General features: G+C 37.9%; 1 protein-coding gene across 2 annotated transcripts in view; it reads right to left on the reverse strand.

Annotated features, from left to right (window-relative positions):
- The window catches only part of LOC134659138 (protein ERGIC-53), a 250244-nt gene extending 231006 nt beyond the window's left edge, over nucleotides 1-19238 (reverse strand). For both annotated transcript variants that reach the window (XM_063514765.1, XM_063514764.1), the window contains exons 1-7: nucleotides 19023-19238; nucleotides 13935-14089; nucleotides 13460-13632; nucleotides 12550-12665; nucleotides 5518-5682; nucleotides 4234-4346; nucleotides 3573-3701 (exon numbers count right to left, since the gene is read on the reverse strand). In XM_063514765.1, the coding sequence (XP_063370835.1) occupies nucleotides 3573-3701; nucleotides 4234-4346; nucleotides 5518-5682; nucleotides 12550-12665; nucleotides 13460-13632; nucleotides 13935-14089; nucleotides 19023-19182 (1011 nt within the window). In that variant the 5' untranslated portion in view covers nucleotides 19183-19238. The remainder of the gene's footprint in view (nucleotides 1-3572; nucleotides 3702-4233; nucleotides 4347-5517; nucleotides 5683-12549; nucleotides 12666-13459; nucleotides 13633-13934; nucleotides 14090-19022) is intronic.
- Nucleotides 19239-19352: the final 114 nt, after the last annotated feature.

Genomic DNA, 19352 nt, shown 5'->3' on the forward strand with positions numbered 1-19352 from the left:
ATACGCGTTGACTAAAAAAGAGATTATTCCCCGGATAGCACGGTGGGTTTTATCGACACAAGAGTTTGCGTTCGATATCACACATAGAGAAGGTACGCGAATGCAACATGTAGACGCATTAAGTCGTAACCCCGTGCCGTCAGGAGAAAAATCAGAGATTGAAGTAGTTTTATCGATAACCGAAGCAGATTGGTTATTAACGGTTCAATTACAAGATCCTGAATTGAAACGTATTAGGACGATAATTGAATCAGGAGACGCCGATAACAATAAAGACATTTTTACTAACTATGAGGTTTTAGGAGGCAAAGTCTACAGAAGAACGTCCCAAGGCCGTCGTTGGGTGGTCCCAAAAAACTGCATATGGCAGATCATTAGATGTAACCACGACGATTTGGGTCATTTTTCTGTAGACAAAACCATTGAACGAATAAGCTCGCAGTATTGGTTTCCTAGGATGAGACACGTCTTAAAAAAATATATCAAAAATTGCATTAACTGTATTTATTACAAAAAGAAAGGGGGGGCTAAAGAAGGTGAGCTGTACCCGTTGCCAAAATATGCAAGACCATACCACACACTTCATCTTGATCATTTAGGCCCATTTGTTAAAACTAAAAGTAAAAATCAATATTTATTAGTCGCTGTGGATGCTTTCACGAAGTTTGTGTTTATTTTTGCGGTAAAATCAACAAAAACTTCGTGTGTTATTAAAGAACTTGAAACCCTGTCAAAAACGTTTGGTAACCCAAAACGTATAATAACCGATGCCGGTAGTAGTTTTACCTCAAACGAGTTTACACAATATTGCACTAATAAGAACATACATTTGCATACGGTGGCAACTGGCATGCCTCGTTCGAATGGCCAAGCGGAGCGTTTTAATAAAACTATCCTTGATTCGTTAAAAACACTAGGCGCCAATACAACCGATGACAGATGGGATCAGTACGTAAAAATATTACAGCAAGGTTTAAATAGTACCATACACAAAACTATACAAGCAGTCCCTAGTGAAGTTTTCTTCGGATATAGGTTACGTACAGATAGCGATAGTTTAGCGCCAGGATACGACGATAACCTGATAGACGTGACAAGGTTGCGTGAGAATGTAGATAGTAATATTAAGTCCAATGCACAGTATCAGAAAGAGAGGTTTGACCGATCTCGAAGTAAAGCACCTGCATACAGTGTGGGAGACCTGGTTATGGTAACCATTCAAAGTCAGAGTAATGATGGTAAAAGCAAAAAGTTGTTACCTGTATACAAGGGTCCGTTTCAAGTCAGCAAGATTATGGGAAACGATAGGTATGAGGTGACGGAGGTAATTGGGAGTGAAAGGAGTAATAAAAAGTACACTGGAGTAACTGCGGCTGAAAATATGAAACGGTGGATCAATATTGATGATTGGAGTATTAATTAGGTAATATTCAATGTGTATATAACCGTGTTGGCAAGGTAAGATTATAAGTAAAACAACCTTGCTTTCTCTAGATTCCCTTTATTTTTTTTATGATAAATACTAAATAAAACTTACACCTATTTTCAATTTCAGTGCTATTCTATTTATTTCATAAATAATAATAACATTTCATTTTTTTTTTTAAACTACAGTTACATATAAAGTTAATTTATACATAGTCCCTTACAAATTTAGAATGGCTTAAATTAAGTTCAGAGTTAAGATAAATGCTTCAACATATAATATGAATCTGCTTTACGTATGACATGCGCTGTCAAAACTTGATGAAGTCACAGTGGAGGTTGTTATTGGTAAAAATCGAGTTGGATACACGTAAAATCTTAAATGTTGCGTGGCAAGCTTTTAAGTAGGTATCAACCGATGTGAAACCAAGGCGAACGTGTTTAAGTGAGAAAACCTCTTTGAACATAGGCGGCCTATAAAAGTAACTTACACTGTGGCTATCACTCAGGTATGAGTAATCAAACAGCTATGTATGTTTTGATAATTTTACACATTCTTAACCTACGTGTATGTTTCAGCATGTATCTTAACTCGTGAGGCGCCTGCGGCAGGCGCCATGCAGGACGGCCGTGTTGGCAATCGAGTGCAGCGGTGGCGCCACCTTGCGGAGGAGCGCGTAACTACACGAAATGTCAACACACCAAACGATGGCTCGAAGGCGCCATCTACCCGACTACGAAGGAAACTGCTTCAAGACTGGTTAGGAGCAGAGGAAGGGGTAGAACCAACGGTTATTAAATAGGCCGACGAAGGCATCAGAGCTCTTTTTTTTTTCTGGGATTTCATGGGCGAAGCATAGGCGAGATAGACCATTCGTATTTACGTAATAAATTGTAAATCTGTTTGTCGAAGTTAAATAAAATTATTAACGTTACACGTGTTTATTTGAAGTAATCCACCTCCCGTTAGTTTGGTAGATTATAGTAAGTACAATAAAATTCATAATAATAATCATAATCGTGATTATTTAAATTTAACGACACCGCAAAAAGGAGACCGCTACGTACTGTATCTTGTATTAAAGTACCTTTTGAATACATCAAACGTTTTTATCTGTGTCGATACTGTCGATCTATGAACTCAAAACAAAAACGGCCGTTTTAACTTTGGACACATATATTGACGAATCCAGCAACATTAGAAACTAGTTTGATGTATTCGAAAGGTACTTTAATACAAGATACAGTAGGTACGTAACGGCCCCCTTTTTTAAATACCTGTCGTTAAATTGAAATAATCACGATTATTCAGCAGTGGCGCTAGTGTGCACGTTGATGGGCTCTTAACCAATAAAATGGCGGCTCTGACTAAGTTTCGTTCATTCCATTCGTGCCAGCTTTCGTGAACGGCCTGTACAAATAGGGTTACCTTTCGAGCGTACAAATATAAAAAACTACATCTCCCTATAATACTTAAAATACCTATCAATCAATCATTCAATTATGTATTTATATATTTTTAATTTTATTTTGTAATGTGTCATATTGGGCTGTTAGACCTGAAGTAAATATTTTTTTATTTTGTTTAAGGCCAGTAAACAAAGAGGAATGAATGAAAAGATTCACTCGCTCCTGTCAAGCTTTGGTAGCTCAGTTGGTTTAGAGCAATTTCCTACAGAGCGATTTATACACTAATTTACCTCGTCGACTCGTTCGAACCAGTCCTCGAACTCGCTCTCCTTGTCGCGCGCCTACAGACAGACAGAGACAGCACAACACTCACCTCGTCCACTTTCTTGTTGAGTTCTCTCAGCACGTCATGTATCTGTCCTTGTCCCGCACCTACAGACAGACAGAGACAGCACAACACTCACCTCGTCCACTTTCTTGTTGAGTTCTCTCAGCACGTCATGTATCTGTCCTTGTCCCGCACCTACAGACAGACAGAGACAGCACAACACTCACCTCGTCCACTTTCTTGTTGAGTTCTCTCAGCACGTCATGTATCTGTCCTTGTCCCGCACCTACAGACAGACAGAGACAGCACAACACTCACCTCGTCCACTTTCTTGTTGAGTTCTCTCAGCACGTCATGTATCTGTCCTTGTCCCGCACCTACAGACAGACAGAGACAGCACAACACTCACCTCGTCCACTTTCTTGTTGAGTTCTCTCAGCACGTCATGTATCTGTCCTTGTCCCTGGAAGATTTGTCTCAGCTCCCGCTGCCCGTCCGACTCGAACCAATCTTCGAACTCTCCCTCCTTGTCGCGCACCTGCAGATAAAAAAGGACGGCAACTGTATAACATTTGCGTACTACAACATTTTGTGAAAATATTTAACAATAAGGGAAACTATAGGTCTACTGCTGCTTAACTTTATCTACTGATTAATGTGAATGAATGACTGTTTGTTTCTCAATCAATAAATAAATAAGTTTTTGGCAAAAATTTCATTTTTGGTACAAGCTTTTATCGCTGACTGTACTTTTCTTACGACAGACAACTAATACTCATCGAGACGATTCTAAAAACCCCAAACACAATTAGGTTGCGTTGTTTCATCACAGAGTTCCTATGGCCACCTCCTGTCTCCATCATCAGATCAGTTCGATGGTGCCATAATATTGCATTGTCACCCGACTTACATGTGCATGCAAAATTTCAGCTCAATCGGAAACCGGGAAGTGGATCAAATTTAACGTGCAAGATTCCATTACATGTTAGACTTACATGGTGTTACCCTACTTTAATTTGCAATACATTGCTACTGACAAGATTTGCTTGACGCACTATAGTGTACAGTACCTCATCGGGGTGTTCCTTCCTGTAGTCCTCTTTCTGCTGGTCCAGCTTGCGCTGGTACTCCTGGTACTCCTGCGAGAGCTTCTGTTGTTCGTCATTACTAATTTGCTGCCCACCTGCAACAATGCCGTTCAAACTTATAACAACAAGAAAATTTATATCCTGGTCACGGCACCAAAATGTAATGCACCGAATAGGCTTCATGACAAATTTTCATTTATGGTATCAATCGATCGGGTTTGTTTTTAGGATCAAATGTCTATATGGGACCCATTGCACTAAAGTAACACAAAAGTCAGAAATTGTAGTAAAAAGGCCGACAGTCGCACTTCACTCGCGAAACGCCCTATACAAAACGGCAAGGGAACGTGACGTCAAGGTCTCTGGGAGCCCATCTTGTAGTATGGACAAAACAAGAAAATTGCGTTTTTGTCGGTGAAATATTGCGTTTATGTATATAGTTGCTATACAATATTTTTTTGGATGAAATGTAAGGAATCGAATGGTACCCTTAATTTTATCGTTTTTGGAAGTTAAAAAAAACATAAATTTTGAAACTTTTCAGGTCCTGTACTTTTGTAATTTTTCAATATTTTATTTTAATATCCACATTATTGTGATAAATTGCACGTTTGCTATCTATTTTACTAGATTTTGTTATAAAATTCAACATGTGTCATCATCCCTATTTAAACTGTTGTGAGACATACTAACATTGAATAATTTTACGGTTTAGACTCGCTTGTTTTAAGTCACTCGCGCGAAATGTTTCGGAGAGCCTAGGTCTCCTTTCTCAGGCACTAACAGTGCGAGCAGCGTTCACGACGGCCGTGTATCGCGTACTGCGCGCGCGCCGAGAAAACCGGTTGGGGAAGGTCTTCCGCTGTCATTGTAAGCGGGCATAGTGTGTTTGGGCTTGGGTCACCTAACACTTGTAGCGATACAGAGCACTAACTCACTATGTCCACTACAATGTCACAACTCCCACTGGTACTCAGCAGAATACTTAGATTAGCACATATCGACCGATACCACCTTCAAGAAAAGAGCGTACTCCCATCTTAAAGGCCGGCAACGCACTAGCAACCCTTCTGGTTAGGCGGGTATCCATGGGCGGCGGTAATCGCTTACCATCAGGTGATCCGTCTGCTCGTTCGCCTCCTTTATCATAAAAATAAATCGTAATATCTGCTAAAATCCTGGTCACGGCACCAAAATTTGACTCAAACTCATCTCTTCTACTTGTATTATGTTAATTTCTCTGAAATACATATGTAATCTCCTCACCAGCCTGTTGCGTGCTGTGTAGAGAGGTCGTGAGTAGGTGTACGACGTCGTGGTCGTCGGCTAGGCCTCCGGTGGCGGCGGAGAGGCCGAAGTGCCCGCCGCGCGGCAGCACCACGTTCTCGGCGCGGAAGCACAGCTCATAGTCCGCCTCGTTGTTTGTCATTCCTGTACAAAACGATTCAATTTTATCGTATTTTAATGTTTTAATGTTTATTTGAGCACAAACGGTACATGTTTCTTATAACTAATGTCTATACATAATTCATAAACCAATACAGTTGCCACCACTTACTAGCTCATTCAAGAAAAACAAAATTCGGGATAACTAGATTTTAAAAATTAACAACAACAGTCAAATTAGGACAAGGGCTTAAATTAATGAGATATAACTATTTTTATACATTAAGGTGACGGTAGAGGTGGGTAAATTTTCAGATTCTGTCAATTTACCCCATTTCACACACAAGCGCACTTCACGCACACTACCTCACTTTACTGGGACAGGTCACTGACCCATCAAGTTTTTTTTTAAGATAGCGTTTTGAGTTTAGTGGCCTCCTTTTAGGAAAAGCGTTCCATTGAAAGAAGAAAGAGAAACAATACATTTAATCTTGCTTTCCTTGTCTGTTCATGTCTCACGTGACGTATGTAAATTCTAATAATTCATTTGGTTGTTGACAATTTTCTACATTATGGCTTTGTCGAGATACGCGTTTTCTAAAGTTAAACCGAATAAAACCAGATGTCATTAAGTCAGATGTAAAATTTTATTTACTACTCTATACGACTTTTCATAAGGCTCAAAATCAATTAAATGAGAATTTAAATAAATAAAGTTCCGGCAGGGTGCAAAATTTTATTAAGGCGGACAAAATAAAATTTGAAAATATATGGAAACAGTGTTGGCTAATGTACCCCTAATATCTTACACTACTTACTATTAAATTAATACAATTAAAATAAAAAATATTATACCGGTATTCCACCAGTATTATTTCAGTGCTGAAGCGATTATCTTCGATCGTAGCCTTGATAATGTAGGTGTTGATAGTTACTTACGGCGGTAGGAGCGGCAATGAATCCCGTGCAGAGTAGAACGTGAGGTGCGTTGGGATAAGTGCATATATCTAATTATAATTCTTTGGCTGGTTGGTAACCCTCTATATTTTATTTTTTATTTTACTGTTATTAGGTTAAGGGAGTTTTAGGGAGTGAAAAAAAAAATGATTTTCGTTTTATGCGCTCGCGTGATTGCCGATGGATTATAATTAGACAAAAGAACTTGTTTTCCACGCATCGAATGTAGATCCCTATGACACTTCCTCCAAGTCTTCTCCAATAATGTTTATACCGCATTTTAATTACCTACCTTAAATGTTACATTTCTAAATATTTTTTTTGTGCTATACATACTTCAAAAAAATCGCTGGAGGCCTAGCGGTAAGAGCGTGCGAATTGCAATTCCGGCTCGTACCAATGAGTTTTTCGGAACTTATGTACGAAATATCATTTGATATTTACCAGTTGCTTTTCGGCGAAGGAAAACATCGTGAGAAAACCGGACTAATCCCAATAAGAGCCTAGTTTACCCCCTATGGGTTGGTAGGTCAGATGGCAGTCGCTTTCATAAAAATTAGTGCCCACGCCAATTTATGGGATTAATTGCCAAGCGGACCCCAGGCTCCCATGAGCCGTGTCAAAATGCCGGGACAACGCGAGGAAGATGATGATGATGTGACACATACTTCCAAAAAAATCTACAAATATTTTACGTGACAACTGCTTATAAGTAAATATTATGTAGGTACACTTATAAAGTATAAAGTAGAAAATATCTTATAGGTACATAATATAAAAACCGATCATGTACGAGTAGGATTCACTATGGGTTCCACAGTTACACATTTTTATTGCATATTTTTTGTTTAAGACCAACTCACCTATTATAGGACATAGGTCTTCCATTAATCTTTTGGCGTTGAACTATTTTTTGTATATGTATTTATGTAATACAATTGTGAGTTAGGTTATGGTACATTTTTGCTCACCTACTTATAGTTATGTATTATATCTGATATGTGAGATACCAAACCTGATACCAAAAATCGCCGCAAAGTTAAAAGTTCATTTATTTACGTTACTCATCTTCGGATCACCGACTTACTACTTCCTTACTTGACATATGTGTACTAAATTTCAATTGAACTAGTCCAGTAGTTACGGTGAAAATTGGCTTTAACAAAATGGCAGACACACGAGTGATCTTATAAGGGAGATTATTTTCCTTGAGTGAATGGTATGCATTTACCCCAATGCACCTCACGTTCCACGCGGCGCGGCGTAATCTGGCCCCTATTTCACCACGGTGACAGGTACGACAAAAACATCACTGTTATTGACGCCATAGGCATCCATGGACTACAGTTACCGCTAACACTGATTTAAACTTTCACGATTTTTACACATTATTAAATTGTACAACGGAACCGCAAAACGTTCAAGCGGATAAACAAGACCAAGTGCGGGTAGTTCGAAAAACTCGCGCGGTTAGAAGATGCTGATATCAACTTAAGCCAGTCTTCTCCGAGACCACGGGGACAACGCCGTCCTCGAAACGTCGGAGGTAAATCTTAAAACTTAGATACGCGATTAAGTCCCGTTGTACAATTTAATAATACAGTTACCGCTTACCATCGGGCGGGCCGTATTCGTGTTTGCCACCGTCATTGTACCTATTATTAAAAAAAACTTTATTATATCGGATAAAACAGACATTTCTCTCGCGAAAAAATCTTGTGACAATTGTCACAAGATTTTTCAAAGAATTTTCGGTAAGTCTTGACAGGAAATGAGTTCTGTGTCGCAATTTCGATACAGTTGCCGTGTTTCTTGTGACAATTGTCATTAGCTTCGCAAAATAAGAATTTTTTAGTGGCAATATAATGGAGTTTATTTATTTATTAAAATGTTGGTGGCAAACAAGCACATCGCCCGTCCGATGGTAAGCGGTTACCGTAGCCTATGGAGGCCTGTGACGTCAGCAACAGTGATGTCGACAACTGTCGCACCTGTCACCGTGGTCGTAGTGAAATAGGGGCCAGTAAGTACCTAATAATCGCAGTGGTCTTAAGTGTCACAAACCCTACTGGCGCTTAAGTCACAAGTCAAGACAATTTCTGCCTATTTTAAATTGTTAAAAAAAAAAGAAACCGAATAATTATATCGGACTACCGAATTTTCACGAGAATCAGTTGAGAAATGTGATATGCAAAGGAGAAGAATTCGGACATACGAAAGCATTTTTGCCCAAGTTGAAACGGAGACCTTCGCCAACGCTCGGTCAATGATGGTTTAGGTACAGCTAGCTGCAGAGAAAAGGTACCACCCCTGCATACAATTATCTATCTGGTCGTACCTTTTCTCTGCAGCTGACTGTACACCTATAAAAATGGTTGTCCCTGCTGTAATTTTATACCGGTACCGTACTTTGTATTTCAACCGGTATAGTTTTACCTTCAAAACGAACCGGTATTGATAAATAATAACGGTACCATACCGCTTATACCGTAAAGAAAGCATGATGCAGTCTCTGCTTTGCACAATTATTGTGTGGACAAAATTCTTATAATCACCGAAACATACATACCTACGCACATAATGTCATTGAAATAAAACATTGTTATTTTATAGTAAATTTATATAATACTCGATATATACACATAACAATAACCAGACCGCAGCGGTATTAGCCTGTAAGCTTCATCTCTTGTCTCCAAATCCGCAAAAACTAGTTAGTACTAAATGCTGGTCTTGCTGTTATTTTATTCTTGAAGATTATGGCTTGTTTCTTGATTATTGAGAACAGCACGTAATCGCACACATATAGACGGAACGAACGGCAACAAAGTAGGTGTAGACACTAAGACTTTCAGGTATTAAACGAATTACGCTTCGTATTAATAGGTAAGTAATATTTAAATGAATATATAATATTCTCTAACGTAAATACAAGATTACAATTGACATCAAATGTCATTGACGTACAGAAGTCATATACTTTTTTTTAATGACGCAAAATTGATACCAGCATAATGAAAATCAATCCCAATCAGTAAAACGAGTCTTTAAACTTTTTTCATTTTAAGCGGGTTTTGAAGGAACAAGTTACTTAAATTCAATTGTAATCGTATTGTTTTAGGATAGTTTACTGCTGTTTTCGATCGTTACGACCTGTAAATAACAACAAATCAAATTTTAAATAAATTTATTTACCCTGTTTTTTGAAATACAATTTATCTACTGGTATACATTTTCGTATGCCTATATGATGAAATGTCTAAATAATGTCAAAAACGAGCTACGACGACGTACACGTCTGCTTCGATCCAAGGCCAGCGGCCATCTGACTCGAAGACGAATTTTGAGTGATGTCGTCAATGTATGGAAATTGTACGAAAGTTTACATTTGGGATTGAATTTCTGTGTTGTATTTGTGAGTAAAAATATAAGTAGATAATAATTTGCTAGTTTAGTTATCTAGCTTTCAAAATCACACAACAACTCAATTACTGTTAAAGGCAAAACTGTAATGCGTGTTGCTCAAACGGAACTCCATATTTTGATTTTTGGATACTTTTAGTGTCGATTTGTAGAGAATTACAGCAAATAAAAAATATTATGCCGTGAAGAGCCGGTACACGGCTTCTTCGTGAACAAATTTACGTATAATTTAATGCAGTTATTAAACATTTCTTGAACAAATTGATTGCACAAAGTGAGCTCTAAATCGAAAACGTCATATACCGTCCCCTTAAATACGCAATTAAAGTGTGTGTAAAGTTACAGTGTCTTTAATTCGTTTGTTCATTTAAAACCAAAAGTACTTGATGTTTAAATTTAATATTTATATTAGTCTTAGTCGTTGTATTAAAACAATCGTTTAGATACCTAGCAAATAGCTATGTTAATGACATTCAATCGATGTTTTTTATGGATTTTCGAATACTTACGTATACGAATGCGTTTCGAATACGTATAATAAAACATATGTATACCTATGTATATATTGCATTTATATATTATATAGATAGATCAGTGGTTCCTAACCTTTTCAGTCCGGTCACCCCTATGACTAACTAGCAAACCTGATTTTACCCCTCTTCCCAATGGTAATAAAAAATAAAACGTGTACCTTTGTTGTATTGTTATATTAGGTTAGCTTATTACCCCCGTAAAATACCAGTTTTACCCCCACGGGGGTAATTACCCCCAGGTTAGGAACCACTGAGATAGATGATGGTTAACACTTTAGAAGATTCATAAAAGCAAAAATAAATTTGCAATTTTTGAAAAGCTAAAACTTCAGATGATTTTATAGTCAGCCACGGTGGCCGTGATGTTCTAACAAGTGAGTGATTACTCACAACACACTCGTGAACAGCACTTAAATTATAGGTAAGGAGATATAGTTTGTCAAAGGACTGTCTCATCTCAAACATAGACAGAGAGAATCATACTATCTTTATCATACACTAGTACTAGCATCCAAAAGAAACGGATGAATATAGTTTTATTTACTGACAATTTCACCAACTATAGATATTAGCATAGAGAAATATAGTAAGACAAGAGTGCTCACTCCATACATCAGTTAGACTATTAATTTCAGTGTCTACATCTAGCATCGAGTAGCGGAACTATCAGTACTGCTACTTGACAATAGATGTAGCACCGACCGGAAAGTCTTACTCATACTCATACTCATACTCATTTATTCATAATATTATTATATATTACACGTCACAATTTTATTTACATGAGATAGATTACTAGGTTGTTTAGTGTTACAGAGATTAGATTATTATTACAGTTTCGGTTATAAATAAATATGTCAATTAATTTTACAATAATAAGCGTTATATAAATAAAAATTAAATTTGATCCATGATGTTATGTTGAATATACCTAAATTGAGTCATAATTTCAGATTGTAGAATTCATTCAGGCTATAAAAAGCGTGGGAGAAGAGCCATTTTTAGGGTTCCGTAGCCAAATGGCAAAAAACGGAACCCTTATAGATTCGTCATGTCTGTCTGTCTGTCTGTCCGTCTGTCTGTCCGTCCGTATGTCACAGCCACTTTTCTTCGAAACTATAAGAACTATACTGTTGAAACTTGGTAAGTAGATGTATTCTGTGAACCGCATTAAGATTTTCACACAAAAATAGAAAATAAACAATAAATTTTTGGGGTTCCCCATACTTCGAACTGAAACTCAAAAATTTTTTTTTCATCAAACCCATACGTGTGGGGTATCTATGGATAGGTCTTCAAAAATGATATTGAGGTTTCTAATATCATTTTTTTCTAAACTGAATAGTTTGCGCGAGAGACACTTCCAAAGTGGTAAAATGTGTGTCCCCCCCCCCTGTAACTTCTAAAATAAGAGAATGATAAAACTAAAAAAAATATATGATGTACATTACCATGTAAACTTCCACCGAAAATTGGTTTGAACGAGATCTAGTAAGTAGTTTTTTTTTATACGTCATAAATCGCCTAAATACGGAACCCTTCATGGGCGACTCCGACTCGCACTTGGCCGCTTTTTTTCAATTCCCGCGTAAATGAGTTCGACGATTCTATTAAAGTAATGTCTATGGGCAATTTGTTAAATAGCATAAGACTTTCCGGTCGGTGCTACATCTATTGTCAAGTAGCAGTACTGATAGTTCCGCTACTCGATGCTAGATGTAGACACTTAAATTAATAGTCTGAACTGATGTATGGAGTGAGCACTCTTGTCTTACTTATTTCTCTATGGTATGAACATAAAATGTCATTTCATACTATGAAATGTCATTTTAGTCTACCGAATAAAAAAATAGACTTTAGTTTCTCAAAGGATTGTCTCATTTCAAACATAGACAGAGAGAATCATACTATCTTTATCTTACACTAGCATCCAAAAGAAAAGGATGAGTATAGTTTTATTTACTGACAAGTTGGTTTGACCAACTATAAATATAGTTACCGTTGTGGAAGTGTACAGTGAGCGTGTTCTGGTAGTACTCGATGCGCGCGCGCGTCGGGAACGGCTTGTTCCTGAAGTCGCGGAGGCAGCCGGACAACATCTGCATGGATCCGTCACTGTAACATATATATGTGACGTTATCTATGAAAAGGGACCTTATTGTCGATGGCGGTTACGCCAATATTAACGATGCTCCGATATAAATACAATGCCACGCGACGCTGTACGGCGTAAGCGCCATCGCCAATAATTAGGTCCCTTTTCATAGATAATTCCCCATATTACAACGTAATAGGGTTGGTTGGTTGAAGTATTTAGCAGATGGTGACGTCATAGCTTGCTCTGTCAATCCCTAGAAATGTGTCAAATTTTTGTTTTTTTTAATGCCCTAGATGCAATCTTTTTAAGCCAAATCTCACGGGGTCATTCGAAGCATGATTTTTGGATGATTTTAGGGGGGGGGGAGGATTTTACAAAAATCGTCAAAAATAGATGACGTAATTTATGAACAGCCCCTAGGTCACAGAGCCACTATAATATGGGACAATTTTACACTAATCTACCTACCGCCGTTATACGGGTTGTTGTTTGTTGTCTTTGTCGAAACTCATCATCATCATCTTCCTCGCGTTGTCCCGGCATCTTGCCACGGCTCATGGGAGCCTGGGGTCCGCTTGGCAACTAATCCCAGTAATTGGCGTGGGCACTAGTTTTAGTTTTTACGAAAGCGACTGCCATCTGACCTTCCAACCCAGAGGGTAAACTAGGCCCGTATTGGGATTAGTCCGGTTTCCTCACGATGTTTTCCTTCACCGAAAAGCGACTGGTAAATATCAAATGATATTTCGTACATAAGTTCCGAAAAACTCATTGGTCTTTGTCGAAACTATCGAAAATAAATTGAACTCACCTCTTATGATCGAACACCTTGGTTCCATCGTTCAGCACCGCCATTATGTAAGGGTTGTTGTGTTTGTTGTCATTATCAAAACTGTCGAAGATGACAGCCAGACCGTTCCATCGGTCCGACGAACCGAACACCTCGCCCGTGTAGTCGCCGCGCGCTGTCGTGTACCAGAACGCCTGGAGAAATATTCCATGTCAATTAATAACATTAAGCAGACATCTGCGTACGATTACATTTTTTAGTCTTTTCCATGGTTTTTGACGTTATCGGGCTGGTAGCCTGGTCTCGAATCCAGATTCACACATGCGACTTGTGCGGCAGGAAGTGCCGTGCAGCGATAGGCTTATATAGCCGTAAGCGGAAATGCACTGGCCGTCTCAACCGCTCTTGACACAGCGTTGCAACAATTATCCGTCAGGGATGCAGTGGCCATTGATGATGATGACCCCCGAAAACCTTGAAAACGGTTACTACTCACCAAACCGTCAGCACCGATGCGCCCTCTGCCGGTGACCTTGAACATGACATCGACTTCCCACCAGTCGAAGTTGGTGGGCTGCTTCGTCCAGATGGCGCCTTTCTGGCTTCGGAGCGACGGCGCAAGTCGCACGCTCTCGCCTGACGCTATCGCATCTGAAAGGGACAGAATCAGTTTTAGAGGTTGAATGATTTAGTGGGCCCGCCTTCAGACTAAAGCAGACATCTTAAGTTTGCCTCTCTGAGGGATGGCAATGATTATAACTTATTTTGTGGGTGAATCAACTTCTTCTTGTCACTCGTTGCCATGGTTACGTTCCCCTGGGTCACTCTTTAAAACCTGATTTTTAGGCATCTAAATTCTCCAAACACGCTTTTTTGTGAAACTTATAAATCCTTTCAATAGAGGGTCGTCTACCAAGCGTGTGTGACGGTGGTGGACAATGTCTTCTAACAAACTATGTTACTATTGTCTCTTGGCTGACCGGACAGAATAACAATAAGAAATAGTTGATCCACCCTTATACACCAGATAATCAACAGCCTCCTAACCGAGACGGTTTTGACCCTCTCTAAGAACCCGGGTTCGAATCCTGGTACAACGAAAGAAAGGGTTTATAGCATTCTTTATCCTATTAGCCATGAGGTTTGTTAATGTCTGAACACTATAAGCGGTGCAAAAAAGAAAATGGAAATAAAATAGATGAGGTGTAAATTATTTAGTCAAAAACCTATTATATCAATTGCCAACGTAACAACTGTAGTACCCATTCTTAGCTCTTTGTAATAAGGTCTTAAATTCAGCAAAAAAAGATAACTATTCAATCTTTATAAGCCTTATCAATGTAATCATTTTACAATAAGTGTCTAATCCAGACCATAAACGAAACGAAGCCGCCAAAACACGGAATAAATATGAAATATGTTGAAAACCAAATTTAAACTTTATCGTCATTGAGATACGGTCTCAAATTTAGTTTAAATATCTGGGAGACCGAGCTTTGCTCGGAAAACATATAAATATAAAAACTCAAAAATGCGCGTTTTCCCAGAGATAAAACCTAGCTAGATCGATTTTTCGCCCCCGAAAACCCCCATATAGCTAATTTCATCGAAATCGTTAGAGCCGTTCCCGAGATCCCCGAAATATATATACATTTACAGCTTACTTAATTTTCATTATTACGTCAGTAAAGTAAAAAATTTTATTATTAAAATCTTTATTAACAAGATAGAGCAGGCAGGATTGACAAAAGTAGGTAATTATAAATTTAATAGCAGTCACCCTATGTATCTATGGCCCTTAATTGCCTGTAAATAAATAATATTTGATATTATTTGATTCTAATATAACTAGTGTCCGACCGAAGATTCGGTTTCGGTTTCGGCCAGTTTCGGCCATAAAATCATGTTTCGGCCGTAGTTTCCGTTTCGGCCAAAAAACTGCCGAACCTTTCGGCCGGGCCGAAACATAATAAATAGTACTTCATACTATGAAACTAAACTATGTGACAAAGACCAACAGTTGGGGAGCAAGTAGGACAACAATATTCATGTATACAGAAATTAATTGGTTTATTAGAAAACACAATTCCCCTAATGATGGCGCCGCTGGACGGTCGACGCAGTCTTAATATGTGTATAAAAGCGGTTTAATGAAATTTATTCAACGATTTTAATAAATCTGCAAAAGTTTCGGTTTCGGTTTCGGCCGAAATTAGAGCAAAAAAAACATGTTTCGGTTGGACACTAAATATAACATGGCCTGACATGGCATGACCTACATTCCAATAAGTTAAGATTATAATTATAATCAATGGCCATAACTAAAAACTGTACATTTTGTTGCATAAACAATTATGTTTTAATGAGTACACGCCAGTCGCCAAAGTGCTACGACGGCGTAAAATGCACGTCCATTTTGGTGTCAGGCCTCAATCACTATTTATTTCACATACAGCTGACACAAAGAAAATTGCACTTTAATTTTGATCAATAAAGCTTATTTTACAACGTCATCATCGTATTAATAAGCTATTAAGAAATGCATGTTTGGACGATGTTCAATTTAGTTTGATTACTTTCTGTGTGAGTTTTTTCTTATATGCTTCGCAAAAATGCGTCATTTCTTATGATAATTAGCTTTGCATGCATTGTGTCGACTGTTCAAGGTTTTTTCTATACCATGATAGTGGCAAACAAGCACTTGATGTACGGCGGACAATGTAGCCTATTGACTACTGCAGCTATTGGAGTTCTGAAGGTGCTCTAAAAACGAAAATAAACTAGAGAATTTCGAGAGATTCTGAAGTACATATATGGCATCACACGAGAATGTATTTGTCATTTAAAAGTGATGGAAAGTCAAAATAATTCTAAACTTTTTGCTGAATAAATTACATATTTGATGATTTCGTCTGTCATAAAGGATTATTTTGTATCATTGTTTCATTAAACTTAACTTAGTATAGTTCTAACATAGACTAGGAATCCTCTAGACGGAGTTTAGAGCAATTTGAAGAAGTTTGATTGTTTTAATCGATTGTGTTTACATTTAGTGAAATGTAATTTTATTTTATGTACTTACTCCTGACATGTAATTAACTTTATCAATAAAATATGAATATGAATTATTTCATGAAACCGATGCTGCCAAAAATACGGGGGTGCGGGGGGATGAGGTGAGCGAATCCCGTGCCGTGATTGGTCCGTTCAAAAACACGGACCAAACACGGCACGGGATTCTGACACTTTGACTCGAAGATGGAGTAAAACTACCGTAAATAGTGGCAGAGGGGGTAGCGTTACTATGCTCAGTCTAGAGGATGTCTTGTCTGTGAGTTCTAACGTTACTTCAACTATAAACTCATGAATAACCCACTTTTACAGGCGACATTATTTAAAATAATGAAGTTATGAACTTGCGAAGAAAATCAATTACTCATGCTAAGATGTTTGGACTTAAAACTTTAAATTGAACAATGTACAGTCAAGTGTAAAATATGGGTGCACATAACTTCTCAAGAATATGTCCCATAGTTCTTAATTAGCTGAAATAGGAGCTATGGGACATATGTTTGAGTATGATGAGTGCACCCATATTTTTACACTTGACTGTACAGCTGAAAATTCATTTTGCATTAACCCTTAACCCCGTAACCTTTTGAATGCCACACCTATTAACCTATTATATACAACATGCTATGGTAAAGCTATCGAAATGCATGAAGGTTGATATTAAACTGTAACCGAGTGTGTCAGTTGATGTCTTTAAGTATCAAAGGGTTAACCTCGTGCCGCCCCATGTACATTAGGATGTACACTCGGTTTCGATGGAATGTCAACCTTGTCTCGTTAAATTTCGAACAAATGAGATTGAACCCAATTGAAAATACAACAAGATTCAAACTTCCTTGGCTATAATTTTGTAAGGTGGGTGGCATGAGGTTAAGACAGAAACATATTCTGTATTAAGTATAGGGAGCTGATACTGGTGAATTTCCAATATGACTAGGAACTCCTGTAGCCATTTAAGAAGTGTAACATTCTTATAGATAGTAGATTGGTAGATATAGATATAGCTAGGTACCCACCTAAGGTGCCAGGTTGGATATGGTGGAAATATTTGCTGTCAACGTCTTATAGTGTTGATCTACTACAGTTCGTTTTTTTTTAGCATTAGAAATAAGGTAAACAATCTTGATGCGTCTTTTAATTGAAAAACACATTTTAAAAATAAGTTACGGTAAATAGGTAACAATTATGAATCTAATACGATCATTTATATTCTTCTGCTTTCATAAGTAAAAGTTATTGATTTTTAAAAAGTGTTTTTCACCTTACCTTCTTTCATGTTCTTTCTAATGCTAAAAAAAACGAACTATAGCTGTAATTTATATTTACAACAAACCTATGCACTTGGCTCAATGTCGCTTTGGCAGTGTCAAAAGTTGCATTGTTAAATTTTAGTGGAAGTATAGTATAAGTCACAATGCTATCCTAAAACTATTGTCACACCTCCTAGTGGAAATTGTCTTAGGATGTAGGCCATATCTACCATTTTGTAATTTTGCCTGTTAATATTATTGGCTAACTAACTGTATCTGTGTTTTTTTTTCCCAACAAAGAACTGGTTACTTGGAAGAAACAGTAAACTCTCCATAGACAACAAACTCCTAATCTACAAAACTATTCTTAAGCCAGCATGGATGTATGGCATACAACTTTGGGGCAGTGCCAGCAACTCCAACATCTCAATAATACAAAGAATGCAAAACAACATACTGCAGTCCATGAGCAAAGCTCCGTGGTTCACAACCAACTCAGAAATACATAAATACCTGCAAATCAATACTGTGAAGGAAGAAACCTTCACGCAACTAAAGCATATTACCATAGATTAAGACACCACCCAAACGACCTGGCAGCAAAACTAACAGACAAGGGTTATGAAAAAAGACTAAAAAGAAAAGACATCTTCCCTCATACATAGACAATCCAAAATTGTCAAAGCTAAATGAGTAGAAGCCCTCGCTCGAGGACTCGCTCGTCATGATATAAAGCACTCAACCAATCTGCTTAGTCTGCGGTCTTAGTAGTCCTTTCTAGTGTTTAATCAGGAACAACAAGTTAAATCATCAATGTATTCAAATTAAAATGTGAAAGTACAAAAATGTACAGGTCAAATTTTCATAATGGCTGGTATCACCAGTTTGCGTACGCGTTTTGAAACACTTTATTTTAGTAAATGAGCCTCATTTTCATACAAGAAGCGGGTAATTTCACAGCCTGCGTAGCCTTGTCGAGTTGGAAGGCAAAAAACAAGATTTTTGACAATCCTCTATCTCCCTCGCACTTTGCTCTCTCCGTATGCGACCGTCCTTGTCATCACTGACAGATATTACTGACGTGTCTAACTGATCTGATAACAAGCGTAAAAATAAACGAAAAATGTTTATATTACACGCTTTTGTGACACAAAATATTAAGGTTGAAGCTAGAAATATGATTAAACTACAAGTTACATTCACTTTAACGGCTAAATATCCTCTAGCAACAGTAGAAATGATGAGAAAAGTCGAATACTCACTGCCTCCATACTCCCAGAAGGGAACCGATCCATCTTTCTGGGCCAAATAAGGTGGTTTGAATGAGTATTTGTACTCGAACCGCCTATGCACCGTCTGGCTGTTGGCACGCACTGTGAAGCATAGTAATAACGCACAGAACAATAGTTTTATTGAGAACATTTTCGTCGACCGACCCTCTCCGTGTCACGTCAAAACTGAACCGAGTGAAGTTTGTCGTGACATTGTCAAGAGAACGTGGAAGTACAGGGTTGTCAGTAAAAAAAATAGGTCCAAACTGCAAATCTAATCGAATCTAAATTTATACTTGGTCAACGAGATCTTGACAGTAG

The sequence above is a fragment of the Cydia amplana genome, chromosome 24 (genome assembly GCF_948474715.1).
Source record: "Cydia amplana chromosome 24, ilCydAmpl1.1, whole genome shotgun sequence".
Lineage (NCBI taxonomy): Eukaryota > Metazoa > Arthropoda > Insecta > Lepidoptera > Tortricidae > Cydia > Cydia amplana.